Source organism: Eptesicus fuscus, chromosome 9 (genome assembly GCF_027574615.1).
Source record: "Eptesicus fuscus isolate TK198812 chromosome 9, DD_ASM_mEF_20220401, whole genome shotgun sequence".
In the NCBI taxonomy this organism is placed as follows: Eukaryota; Metazoa; Chordata; class Mammalia; order Chiroptera; family Vespertilionidae; genus Eptesicus; species Eptesicus fuscus.
Genome location: NC_072481.1, coordinates 13,173,115 through 13,185,748, shown reverse-complemented (window position 1 = coordinate 13,185,748; position 12,634 = coordinate 13,173,115). Strand labels below are relative to the sequence as shown.

General features: G+C 40.7%; 1 protein-coding gene across 1 annotated transcript in view; it reads right to left on the bottom strand.

Annotated features, from left to right (window-relative positions):
• ZBTB40 (zinc finger and BTB domain containing 40) overlaps positions 1-12,634 on the bottom strand; it is a 59,978-nt gene that overhangs the window by 29,654 nt on the left and 17,690 nt on the right. Inside the window, exons 2-4 of the mRNA XM_054721045.1 lie at positions 10,184-10,259; positions 3,894-4,653; positions 3,309-3,442 (exon numbers count right to left, since the gene is read on the bottom strand). Coding sequence (XP_054577020.1) covers positions 3,309-3,442; positions 3,894-4,578 — 819 coding nt within the window. The 5' untranslated portion in view covers positions 4,579-4,653; positions 10,184-10,259. The remainder of the gene's footprint in view (positions 1-3,308; positions 3,443-3,893; positions 4,654-10,183; positions 10,260-12,634) is intronic.

The following is a 12,634-nucleotide window of genomic DNA, read 5'->3' as shown; positions in this document are numbered from 1 at the left end:
CAATCTGGGACCACTGGCTCCTAACCACTCAACTGCCTGCCTGACCACCCCTAACTGCCTTTGCCTGCCTGCCTGATTGCCCCTAACCCCTCTGCCTGCCTGCTTGATCACCCCTAACCTCTCTGACTGCCTGCCTGATCACCCCTAACTGCCTCTGCCTGTCTGCCTGATCGCCCCTAACTGCTCTCCCCTGCCAGCCTGATCACCCCTAACTGCCTCTGCCTGCCTGATCTCGCCCCCAACGGCCCTCCCCTGCTGGCCTGATCTCACCTCCAACTGCCCTCCCCTGCCAGCCTGATCTCACCCCCAATGGCCCTCCCCTGCTGATCTGATCTCACCCCCAACTGCCCTCCCCTGCCGGCCTGATCTCGCCCCCAACATCCCTCCCCTGCCAGCCTGATTGCTCCTAACTGCCTCTGCCTCAGCCCACACCACCATGGCTTTGTCGGGAAGGAAGTCGGATATCCAGAAGATGGCCGGTCAACCCGGTATAATTAGCATATTACCCTTTTATTAGTATAGATTCTAGAAAATGCAAATTAACTATAGTGGCAGAAAGCAGATCAGTGCTACCTGGGCATGGGCGAGTGGAAGGAGGAGGAGGGAGGGGTTACCAAGGGAACTAAAACTTTTAGAAGCAGCAGACTCTTCACTATCTTGATTGTAGTGATGGTTTCAGGTTTCAAAACTTGTCAAACTGTACACTTTAAATAGTATGTGCAGTTTACTATATGTTAATCATACCTCAATAAAGCTGTCTAAAAGCAAGTAAAAAGAGAGAGAAGTGCGGGGCCTAAGAAAGCAGCACCTCCCTAATGCTATATTTTATTTAATGTAATCTTATGTTCTTGAAGTATCTTTTTCCTTTCTGCAGCAGGAAGATTTATTATGGAATATAACAGAATCAATTTTAAATACAGCCACCAAATGGTGTGTAGAGCTCTTACTTTGACCTCTAAAAACCGAGGAAGAAATAACATAAGCCTGTAATGATTGCCAGCAGTGATTCAGTGTTCTTTCAAAGTACCAGTAATGTTATTGCCATCAAAAGATTAGGATAAGAATTGGAGGGGAAAATGTTAAAGGAGTTCATGTCTGTAAATATTTTTGAGCACCCGTTATGTGCCAGATACTTTTAGGCACCAGTGATAGGAAAAAAAATGCATTAAGACAGAATTCAAGTAAGTACAGAGGTGTCATTAATAATTTCAGTATTGCTGACTAAGGGATGATGTTGCTCTCTGCATCCAAACTTAAGAGGAGAGGAAACCTTAAGAGAAAAAACAAAGAGTTATGACTACAGCTAGCTATCGGGTTATGTCGGAGATCCATTCCTATGGCGCGACGTAACGCGATTTTCACCGTAAGTTGGAAACCCACCTACATAAGCACCTACGTCACTCACATGGAGCACATACACAGCAGTAATGAAGTGAAACAGTAAAAAAAAACTTAAAAGAAAGATAACAATTCCTGACCTTTACTTGTGGTAAATAAATAATAAAAAACATAAAGCACATATGTATATATGTTGAAACTTTTTTTTTTTTTTATAAATAACTGGGAGATGGTGACGTAACCACAAAACGACATACGTTGAGACCGACATAACCCAAGGACTGCCTGTAACAAACTAGTGACAAAATGATGCATTAAACAGTTAAGAGAACATCCAAGTGCAAAAACATAAAACCATAATGTCCTTCAGCATAACTGGTTCAAAGTATACCAAGGCTTTTAACTTGAACCCTCCCTAAGAGAGTCCTCAGGGTTAGCCCACTCTTGTAAATAGCTTATCTCTTAAGAAAATAATTTATAGCCAACTGTTGATTAACCATGGTTAAAGTAAGTACTTGACCTTGACTTCGTTCTTTTAAAAAAAATTTTACTATGCATCAGGGATACATTTAAATATTAGAAGGCATTTATTTATCGGATTAATAGTAACTAACAAAAACTAAACACCTATAGCAGCATGGGAGGCCTCACAACACTGCCCACCAATCAGATGAGGAAGCCTGGGGGGCAGTGCCCTCTCCTCTGCCAGCGCCTCTGGAACGGGAGGGCTGGGGGAAAGGGGAAGCAAGGGGAGTTCCAAAATGGCCCTGGGATCAATCCTGCAAGGTTGTGAGGAATTGGGGAGTGAGGGAGCCTACAGGTGGGGGTGTGTCTCACTGAGATATTGAAGAAGAAAAAAAAGGTTGGCTAAGAAACAGAGCCTGATTACCATTTGGCAGTTTTATGTCAATTAATTCCTGAACATTTATTTATACATACACTAGAGGCCCGATGCACAAAATTCTTGCAAGAATAGGCCTTCCTGCCCTAGCTGGTTTGGCTCAGTGGATAGAGCGTCGGCCTGGGGACCGAAGGGTCCCAGGTTCGATTCCAGTCAAGGGCACATGCTCGGGTTGTGGGCTCGATCCCCAGTGTAGGGCATGTAGGAGGCAGCCGATCAATGATTCTCTTACATCATTGATGTTTTTTTTTCTCTCTCCCTTTCCCTTCCTCTCTGCTCTTTAAAAAATAAAAAGAGTAGGCCTTCCTTCCCCCGGCTGCCAGCACCGGCTTCCCTCTGGCACCCGGGACCTGGGCTTCCCTCACAGCCCCGGCTTCCTCTGGAAAGTTGTCAGTCTAATTAGCATATTATGCTTTTATTATTATAGATGATATACACACAGCACTTTTACCCTTTGGGAGACAGTATTAACTCAACATGTATGAGAACAGCTCAAGTTAGAATGCTTAGTTTGAATTCTTGCTCAGTCTCACAAGCTCTGTGACTTGGCCAAGTTACAGCATCTCCTTAAGATAGTTTTCTCATCCATAAAACAAGGCTAAATAAAAAAAATAGTAGCATCCACCTCGATGATTTTTGTGAGGATTAAATGAGATAACACATGCTCCAAACATAGCATACTAAATGTTCACCATTCTTGTTTGGATAGCTGAAAATGGCCACTGTCGTCCTAAACATTGGATACAATTTACCAGGTAAGTTTATATTACATCCTTTTTGTACCATGTGTTAAGTATTTGTTGTTTTGTTTAATCCTTGATTAACCGGAGGGAATGTTATAATCACTTAAGAATCAAAATTAGTTATAAGCTGGAATTCACCTGTTAATCAAAATACAATTTTGTTTTGAAAGTATATTGCCTAGTACTTTAGGGAATAAATGTAAAAAAAAATAGTTTGAAAAAACTGAAACTCTGGGGGATTTTGCATTTTCATATTTCTGTCCTATTTTAGAAGCGGATCTGGTACCCTGAGAACACGAAACTAGCAAGTAAAACTCAGTACCTACCTCTTTCTGGAAACCTTTAATTTCTGAACATTCCTCTAGTTTTTTTAAAACATCCTGGGTAACCAAGAGTGTGTCTGAGAAGATACTTTCATTTTCTAGAAGAAAATTCATCTGGTAGTGTTTTGTCTCATACTCTGAATGTAAAACAAAATAAAAAAATCAGTGATTCATTACTTGAAATGACTTAAAAGTTTAAGCCGAGAAGCTTCAGGTCATAAACTGCACTTGTGAGTCATGCAGCACACCAGTTATCAGTAATAAATAGAAAACTGTGTCTCTAACATCTTCCTTCTTTGTGCCATCCTCATCCTGGTTAAAGTAATGGACAAGTATAAAAAATGGTGCAGTTATTCCAATATTGCTTTTCTGCTCTGTAGTTCAGCTTCGGATTTTTAACACTCACAAACACAGATACTTTTACAAGAAGAATGCCCTGGTGGGAGTAATGTATTAGATTTTTATGTCTTATCTAACAGTGGTCTTTGGTAAATTTATCAATGAAACAAAAAAATTCATAAAGGTCATTGAATCCAGTCATTGACGCTAGGAGGATAGATTACAAAACAACTATTACACGCGTATTACCTGGTTCTGTGCTGGCCTCCTTTGCCTCACTGAAGGCTTGGACAACAGGGGAGGAGGGACAGATTTCCGCAGTGAGAGGAGTCTCCGCTGGGGCGTCTGCATCCCCCTGACGCTCCTGGGCAGGGGAAGGACCCACACTCATCTCTTGTGCAACCGTAGGGACGGCTTCCTGCGTCTCGGCCTTCACAGGGGTGGAACCCTCCCGGGGAGGAGGTGGCTCTCCCGCACCCTCTGAAGAAAGGATTTCTTCTTCGGGCTTCTCTGACTCCTTCCTGAATGACTCCGAGGGTGGCACGGAGACATCCCTCACCACCTGACCCTGAACAGAGCAGTTTACAAGGCTACTCAGAAGATTTTTACAACTAACAGCCACGTCAAACATCTGGAGGCTGTCGGCTAAAGAGATGATTTTGGAGAAGTTGTGCTTGCCCACAGGTAGTCTGCCAGTGTACATCATCTCTAACAAGAGGGCGAACTCCTCGGGGCTCACCACGGATGCATCAATGGAGATGGTGTCTGTGTTGTCCAGCAGGGTTTTGAAGAGGAGGCTGGCAGCAGCCAGGACAAGTTTGTGGGCCCTGAAGTAAATGGTCCCAATAGAAATGGTGCAGTCACAGAACTGCTGCTCCTTGCACAGCGTGTAGAGCTGCTGGAGCAGCTGCCGGCTGTAGTTGGGGAGCTCCATCGCATCGGCTCTGCCTCGAGGCCGTCTCTTCCTCTCTTCTTCCAGGATCCGCTTTGTGAGGATCAGCACTAGATCCTAGAGAAACCCCAAAAGGCCATGTTAATACTTCACAACACACAGGGAAGTGCCTTGAATGAAATATTAAAACAAGCCAACAAAAGGCAATTCACTCATTCATTAACAAATGTTGCTTAATATGAAGGGGCACTGAGCCAGGATTATAAAATTAACAGTGCTGATAACTGTCATGTGTTTAACTACATGAACAGGATGATACTTAGTGCTTCACCTGGATGATCTTATTTAAGCCTCACAACAAGTCTACATGGGGAAAGATACTACATCCTCCCCATTTTCAGATGAGACTGAAATGCAAGGGGCTGAGAGAACCAGCCTAAGGGAAAGCAGCCGTTAAATGGCATGCCCATATCTCACTGCTTTCAAAGCTGTATGTGTTCCTGCTATCCATGAGTTCTCAGCCAACTGAAGGAGACAAATATATAGACAGTTATAACATAACTAGAGGCCCAGTGCATGAAATTTGTGCACGGGGGGGGGGGAGGGGGGGAAGGGAGAGGAGGTGTCCCTCAGCCCAGCCTGCACCCTCTCCAATCTGGGACCCCTTGAGGGATGTCCGACCGCCCGTTTAGATCCAATCCCACCGGGATAAGGTCTAAACAGGCAGTTGGATATCCCTCTCACAATCCAGGACTGCTGGCTCCCAACTGCTCGCCTGCCTCTGCCTGATTGCCCCTAACTGCTTCTGCCTGCCAGCCTGATCACCCCCTAACCACTCCCCTGCCAGCCTGATCGACGCCTAACTGCTCCCTAGCCGGCCCGACTGCCCCTAACTGCCCTCCCCTGTCAGCCTGGTCACCCCTAACTGCCCTCCCCTGCCAGCCTGGTCACCCCTAACTGCCCTCCCCTGCCACTCTGGTCACCCCTAACTATCCTCCCCTGCAGGCCTGGTCGCCTCTAACTGCCCTCCCCTGCTGGCCTGGTCACCCCTAACTGCCCTCCCTGCTGGCCTAATCGCCCCCAACTGCCCTCCCTTGCAGACCTGGTCCCCCCAAACTGTCCTCCATTGCAGGCCTGGTACCCCCCAACTGCCCTTCCCTGCAGGCCTGGGTCCCCCCACCCAACTGCCCTCCCTTCCTGGCCTGGTCTCCCCCAGCTGCTCTCCTCTGCTGCCCTGGTCACCCCTAATTGCCCACAACTGCCCTCCCCTGCAGGCCATCTTGTGGCAGCCATCTTGTGTCCACATGGTGGCAGCCATCTTTGACCACATGGGGGCGGCCATCTTGTCTTGGAGTGATGATCAATTTGCATATTACTCTTTTATTAGATAGGATGTCCTCATCTTATCCCACCTACCTGCAACATTGTACACAAGTCACCATTGCCTCCCTCTTAAATGCACTGCCACTTGCTCCTGCTCTCTGGTTCTCCTAGCGCCTCACTAGCCTTCTTAGTTTCCTTTGGCCAGATGCCCTCTGCATCACTTTGACCTCTCAAGTTTGGAGTGCTTCAGGACTCAGTCATCTCACCTCATATCTTCTCTCTCATCTGATTCCTTAAGTGTAAAATCTCTAAATGCAGACAGCTTTCAGATTTGTATTTCCATCTCAGACCTCTCCTCGGAACACCCAATGTAAACCTTCAATTATGCATGCAAATCTCCAACTGGAGACCTGACATGTTTCTTAAACTTACATCTAAAACTCTCCTGCCATCTTCCCACTTCACAGCAATTCTGTCCTTCTGGTTGTTCAGGCTAAAAACCTAGAAGTCATCCTTGTCTCCCTTTTTCTTTTCATACTCCTTATCTGTAGGGAGCGGCTATAGGGCTAAGCCTTGGACTGACCAGTGGCAGGGCCAAAAACAAGACCCAGCTTGGAGGCAGAGCCCTCTTAGCATAATTAAGCTTGACCTTATAGTCCTCCCTTGCTCCTTCCTAGGTAGCTAATGGGCTGTGGGAGATGTAACAAGTGCTGCCAAAACAAGGAAAAGAAAAATTAAGGTAAGAGAATGCCGATGACCGAACTACAAAAGGCTTAACACAATTCTCTATCCTAAGTTTCAATTTTCTCTAAGAAAACCATTTCCAGTCTATATCTTAAGAGCTTCAACTCTTTTACGTCTCATGTCAGCCTCCTCACTCCCTTGTCCTTCAGAATTATCAGCTGCTTTCTGTAAAATAAGTAGAGAAGCAAACCACTTAGGATAAAACCTCAAATTCGGTGCAGAGAATATGAATAAACTAACATCTAACAATGTAAAATGGTAAATTGTTCAATGTAAAAAAAAAGAAATAATGGTGGAGTAGAAAGGGCATTATCCATAATTCTGCTAACAAAGGCAACCAGTGTTATTTTGACATATGTCTTTCTATCCTGTTATTTTTACTATACTTTTTGCTTTATACCAAGTGTACAGGTTAATAATGCGGATTTTGTAATCAAAGGAAACACGATGATTTCAAGAGAAACATCAAAAGTGCTTTATTCAAAGTAATGTCCATCGCTAGCTACACATTTCCCCCATCTTTCAGATAATTTGTGAATACCGTCCCAATAGAACTTTTCTTGTTTTGAGGCAAACCATTCAGAGACCCAATTTTCCATTTCTTCGTACATTTTGAAGTGCTGCTCAGAAAGTGCTTGTGCCATCCATCAGAACAAGTGGTAATCTGAAGGCTTATGCCATAGAGGTATAACATCCAAATGTACACCCTGCATCCTACAGAAATCCTAAGCAGAGAAATTAACATAAAAACTGGTCTTTGACATGCAGCAGAAAAAACCCCAGAATACTTTCAAAACCCAAGGCATAGACTCACACAGGGAAAAAGGAAAATATAGAAAAGAGCTCACTATTATAAGCCATATGAGGAAACTTGAATGTGAAAGGTAAATCTATAAAAGCTAACAGTAGAAAATGTCAGAGGGTATCTTTGAAGCAAGGGTAGGAAAACTTTTTAAACTAAAAACCAAAAAAAAAAAAGGTAGAAGAAAAAAAGGTAAAGGATAAATTTGACTATATTGATATTAAAGGTTTCTGTCAAAGAACTCTGTAGATATAAATTAACAGACAAATGGACAAATGGTAGAACTAGGAGATAATATTTGCAAAGTTTAAAGGCAACAAAGAATCAAATCTAGACTATTTAAGAAGTTTCTGTAAATCTTAGGGAAAACATTGAAATCCAAGTGGAGATGGGAAATGGGCAAATTATATAACTACACAATTCAGAGAAGGAAAAGCTTATTTAATTGATAACAACTATAGTAGCAGTCGTTGTAACAACAGCATCTAACATTTATTTTGATAAGGCGGATGCTGTAATTATCCCCTGTTACTGATGGGGAGCCTAAGGCCAAAAGAGATCGAGTAATTTCTCCAAGGTCTCACAAGTAACATGTGGTGGAACATGGATTTGCATCCAGGGCACCACTGGTGGGTTTACAAATCGATACAGCTGTCCTGGAAAAAAAAATTCTGGTAATATTTAGTTAAAATTTCTGTGCATATATGCCTTATGACCCAGGAATCATAATTCTAGGTATATATCCTAGAAAAATTCTCACATAAGAAAACATAGGCAAAAAGATCACTGGGGTATTGTCTGTGGTAGCAGGGAGAGGAGAGGCAATTTAGATGTCCATCACTAAAAGAATGTGTTTATGATGTATACTATGGAATATAGTGCATTACAAAGAACCACCAAGTAGTTATTCAGACCAAAACATAGATCTTAAATAACCAGTGTTGAGTAAAAATGTAAGAACCAAAATGAGATCTAGTGCATGACACCATTTACATAAGTCAAAAATGCACAATCAAAACAATACTATATGGTATATAAAGTGACATATACAGCCAAATACATTTTATCAAATATACGTAAGAGTGGGTGCTATGGGGGGAGGAAAATGGGAGTAGGGGTTAATGAAAACTAAACAAGAGGTGCCTTGCCCAGATTGATATAGGAGGCTCTCTGTATCATCCCAAAATGGCAAAAAATAAAAATAAAAAGTCACATGAGGAAATGAATCACCAAAAAGGAAAGTTAGTAAATGCAGGAAAGTAACACAAATAGCATTCCCAAGAACTGAAAACCATAAAAATTACAGAATATTATGGAAAATGCTAACCTTGTTTCATTTTAATAAGCAGGAAGAATAAAGGAAGACCATATGAAAGAACAAGATAATATGAAAAAAGAATAGGCAAATGTGAAAAAGAACTTTTAGGAATAAAAAATTAAGTCACCAAAATTCACCCATTGATGGATTACATAGATTAGATATAACTAAAGAGAAAATTAGTGATTAGGAAGAGAAGTCTGAGAAAATTACTTGGAAGGTGGCAGAGTTAAAGAAGCAGAAATATGAAAGAGAGGCTAAAAGACATGGAAGATAGAATAAGAAGGTTGCACATGCATCTAATAGGTGCTCCAGATGGAGGCAATGGCAAACATGTGGGAAAAGCAATTTGAAGATACAATTTCTGAGAATTTTCCAGAATTAAAGACAGACATGAGTCTTTAGAATAAAAAGTTCAAAATAACACAGGTGAAAAAATTGTAAAAAATCCAAGAGAAAAAGATATTACTTATAAGAGAATGACAACTGGACTAATACAGACTTCTCATTAATAAAAACAAATGTCAGAATAAAATGGAGTAAGTTTTCATATATTAAGGAAAATAACTATCAATCAAGTATCTATATCCAGTTTGATATAACATCATCTTTAGACAAAGATAGAAGACTCACTGACTGTCATTAAAAGAATTACCAAAGGAAGGAAACTGAATCAGAAAGAAGGGATACAATGTAAAAGAAAAACAAAAGCAAGTAGCAAGCAAAGAAACTGTTAAATATATCCTGTAGAAAAGTTAAAATCACAGACTGGTAACACCAAATGTTGGTGAGGATGTGGAGTGACTAGAATGCTCATACATTGCTGGTGGAAGTGTAAAATGGTACAACTACTTGGGAGAACGGTGTGGAGGTTTCTGATAGTAAAAAAAAAAAAAAAAAAATGAACTACTACTGATAAGGCAACAACATGGACAAATTTTTAAAATATTAAGTCAAAGGAAACCACAAAAGAATACATACCACATGACTTAATTTAGAGGTAACAGAAATACAGGCAAAACTGATCTACAGTGATAAAAATCAGATAGTGTTTGTGGAGGCTGTTGGGGTAGGGCAGGGAAGGGAACTGAATAGAAAGACACACAAAGGAACTTTGAGGAAATGGAAATGTTCTACATCTTATTTTGGATGGTCATTAAAGTGTAGATTATTTGTCAAAACTGTTAAAATAGAAAACTTAAGCTCATTGGACTGCATGTGAATTATATCTCAATAAAAAAGAAGTTAAGAAATGTGTTGGTATACCTAAAATGCACTCACTGTTTAAAAATAGGCATGGGAAGGGGAGGTTAAAAACAAAGTAGAATAATGATAAAAATAGTACCTACCACTTACTAAATGCTTACTATGTGCCAGGTACCATTTATATTAACTTAACAATTCCATGAAGTAAGTACTCTTATTATCCCCATTTTCTAGATAAGAGAGGTTACACTTACCCCAGAGTTACACAACTAGGTCAAGGTCCAAACTCAGGCAGTCTGGTTCTGAGGTGGTTAAAACTCCACTGCCTCTCTGAAATTAAAAAACAACAACATAGAAGATGAAAGAAGGGAGACTAGAGTTAAAAGTGTTCCAAGGTCAAGGGGATGACTAAAACAATGATTAACTATAACCTTTGTTAAGTGATGTATGTTAACAGGTAAGGGCAAAAGGGAATAGAAGCTAAATAAATATTTGCAAACAAGAGGTATAAAAGGAAATAAAGAAAAATGTGATTGATCCAATAGCAATTTAAAAAAGGGAAAAATGAAGGCAAAGAAAGTGTAATAAATAAAAAAACAACTAAAGATGGTAGAAATAATTCCAAATGTATTAGTAATTGCTATTTTTAAAAAGGCAGATTACACTTTATTGTTAAAAGGCAGAGAGAGCCCTGGATGGTATAGCTCAGTTGGTTGGAGTGTCATCCCATGCACCAAAAGATAGTGGGTTTAATTCCTGGTCAGGGCACATGCGGGAAGCAACCAATTGATATCTCTCTCTCTCTCTCTCTCTCTCTCTCTCTCTCTCTCTCCCCTCCCCCTGCCCCTTCCTCTCACTCTCTCAAAAAAATTAAAAGGCAGAGAGATTCTCTGTTTAGATTTTTAAAAAGGGGGGAAAAAAGCACCTAGCTATATGTTGCTTTTAAAAGAATGAAGTGTGGGTATATTTACACGTAAAACAGTATTTAGCACATGATAAATACTACATGTGTTAGCTGTTATTATTATTACCAAGAAAAGATGTGAATAATTCTCATTAAATAGTTTTTTTTTAAATATATTTTTATTCATTTCAGAGAGGAAGGAAGAGGGAGAGAGAGAATCATGGATCGGCTGCCTCCTGCAAGTCCCCCACTGGGGATCGAGCCCACAACCTGGGCATGTGCCCTTGACCAGAATCAAACCTGGGACCTTTCAGTTCGCAGGCTGACGCTCTATCCACTGAGCCAAACTTAAAGTTAGCCATCTGACGTGACAGCTGAAGTATCTATCTGTAAATAAACAATTAAACTATATAATCTTTGAAGACCACTTTCAGGTATGTACTACTGTTACTGAGGGATACACTAGTGATTTGGGAGCTGCGGAAATATACTATAGAGGCTAAGTTATACTTTGCTGACCTCACAACTAAAATGTAAAAGCCTCTGACATATATTTTAGTGAGTTTACCCTAACTCCCTTTGCAAAGATGTTAAATGGAGGAGAGAGAATATAGCATAGCTAGAATGTCACCAAAGTGTGCTTTTCAGAGTTAAGAAACTATAGTATAAACACTGCATGTTGGAAATCTCTAAGGGAATCCTGTAGAATCTCATATAGAGGCAACCTAAATCATGTTATTAAGCACTTCCTGAAATTGCTAGTCTTGGGAAAATTGTCAAAGGTCCTAGGGGGAAAACATTTAAGCAACAAAAGAGCACCAGAATGATGAATGTTCCTCAAAGGAACAATATTAAAGCTTCAAGAAAAGACCATACTGATATAGAATTAAGATACATTGAAAAAACTTAATTGGTTGAACCAAGTGCTGCATAATGACCCGAAACACAAATGGGACTTCAACATAAAGTGATAATTAGGCCAGCTTTCTAAAGAAAGCACATATATATTTTATCTGTGTGTCTATCTATCTATCTATCTATCTATCTATCTATCTATCTATCTATTCATTTACAGTTTTATTCTGTCTACTTTCCAAAAACGAATTGGAAGTTTGAAGATTCTTTAAGTTATAAAGAAACAACAGTCACAGGAGAAAAAAAACACAAAAGTAGCAACTAAGTCATAGTTGGTAGAAGCTATAGAATCCCTTTAATGAACATAGAGGAATATGAAAACTTACAGTTTCAATATGTATTGCTTAGTTTAATAAAATAAATGTTCTGAAATCCACAATTGCTGGCAATGTCCTTAGCAAAGCACACAAACAAAGGCCCTCACTGCCACTTCCGGAGAGTCAGAGACTTTTCTGTGCCTCAGTAACTGGACCTGCTAGTCCCCCATTCACTGTACTTATTTTCCCCTAAGTCAACCAATAATTTATGGGCCAACTGCCTACTATTTACTCAGCACACTGCCAGGTGCTGTGTGGGAGCCAAGTGAAATAAAACACGATCCTTGTCCACAGGGAGTTTGTAATAAAGTTGACTTAACTCTGAAATGATTGAAGAACAAAACTCTTAAGAGACTCAATCCACATGAGACAAGAAGAGGGAAAGAAAGAAGAGGAGAGGAAAACAGATCGATCCCAGTGAGTGGCAAGGAAAGGGAAAGGGAAAGGGATGGAACAGGTGAAGGTAAGTTAGGTACAATTTCAACAGGCAAGGGTGAAAAGGTAAAGAAGTACAGACTGAGGGAGAACCATGAACCCAGTTCCAGAAGAGAACACTTGGCACATATGCT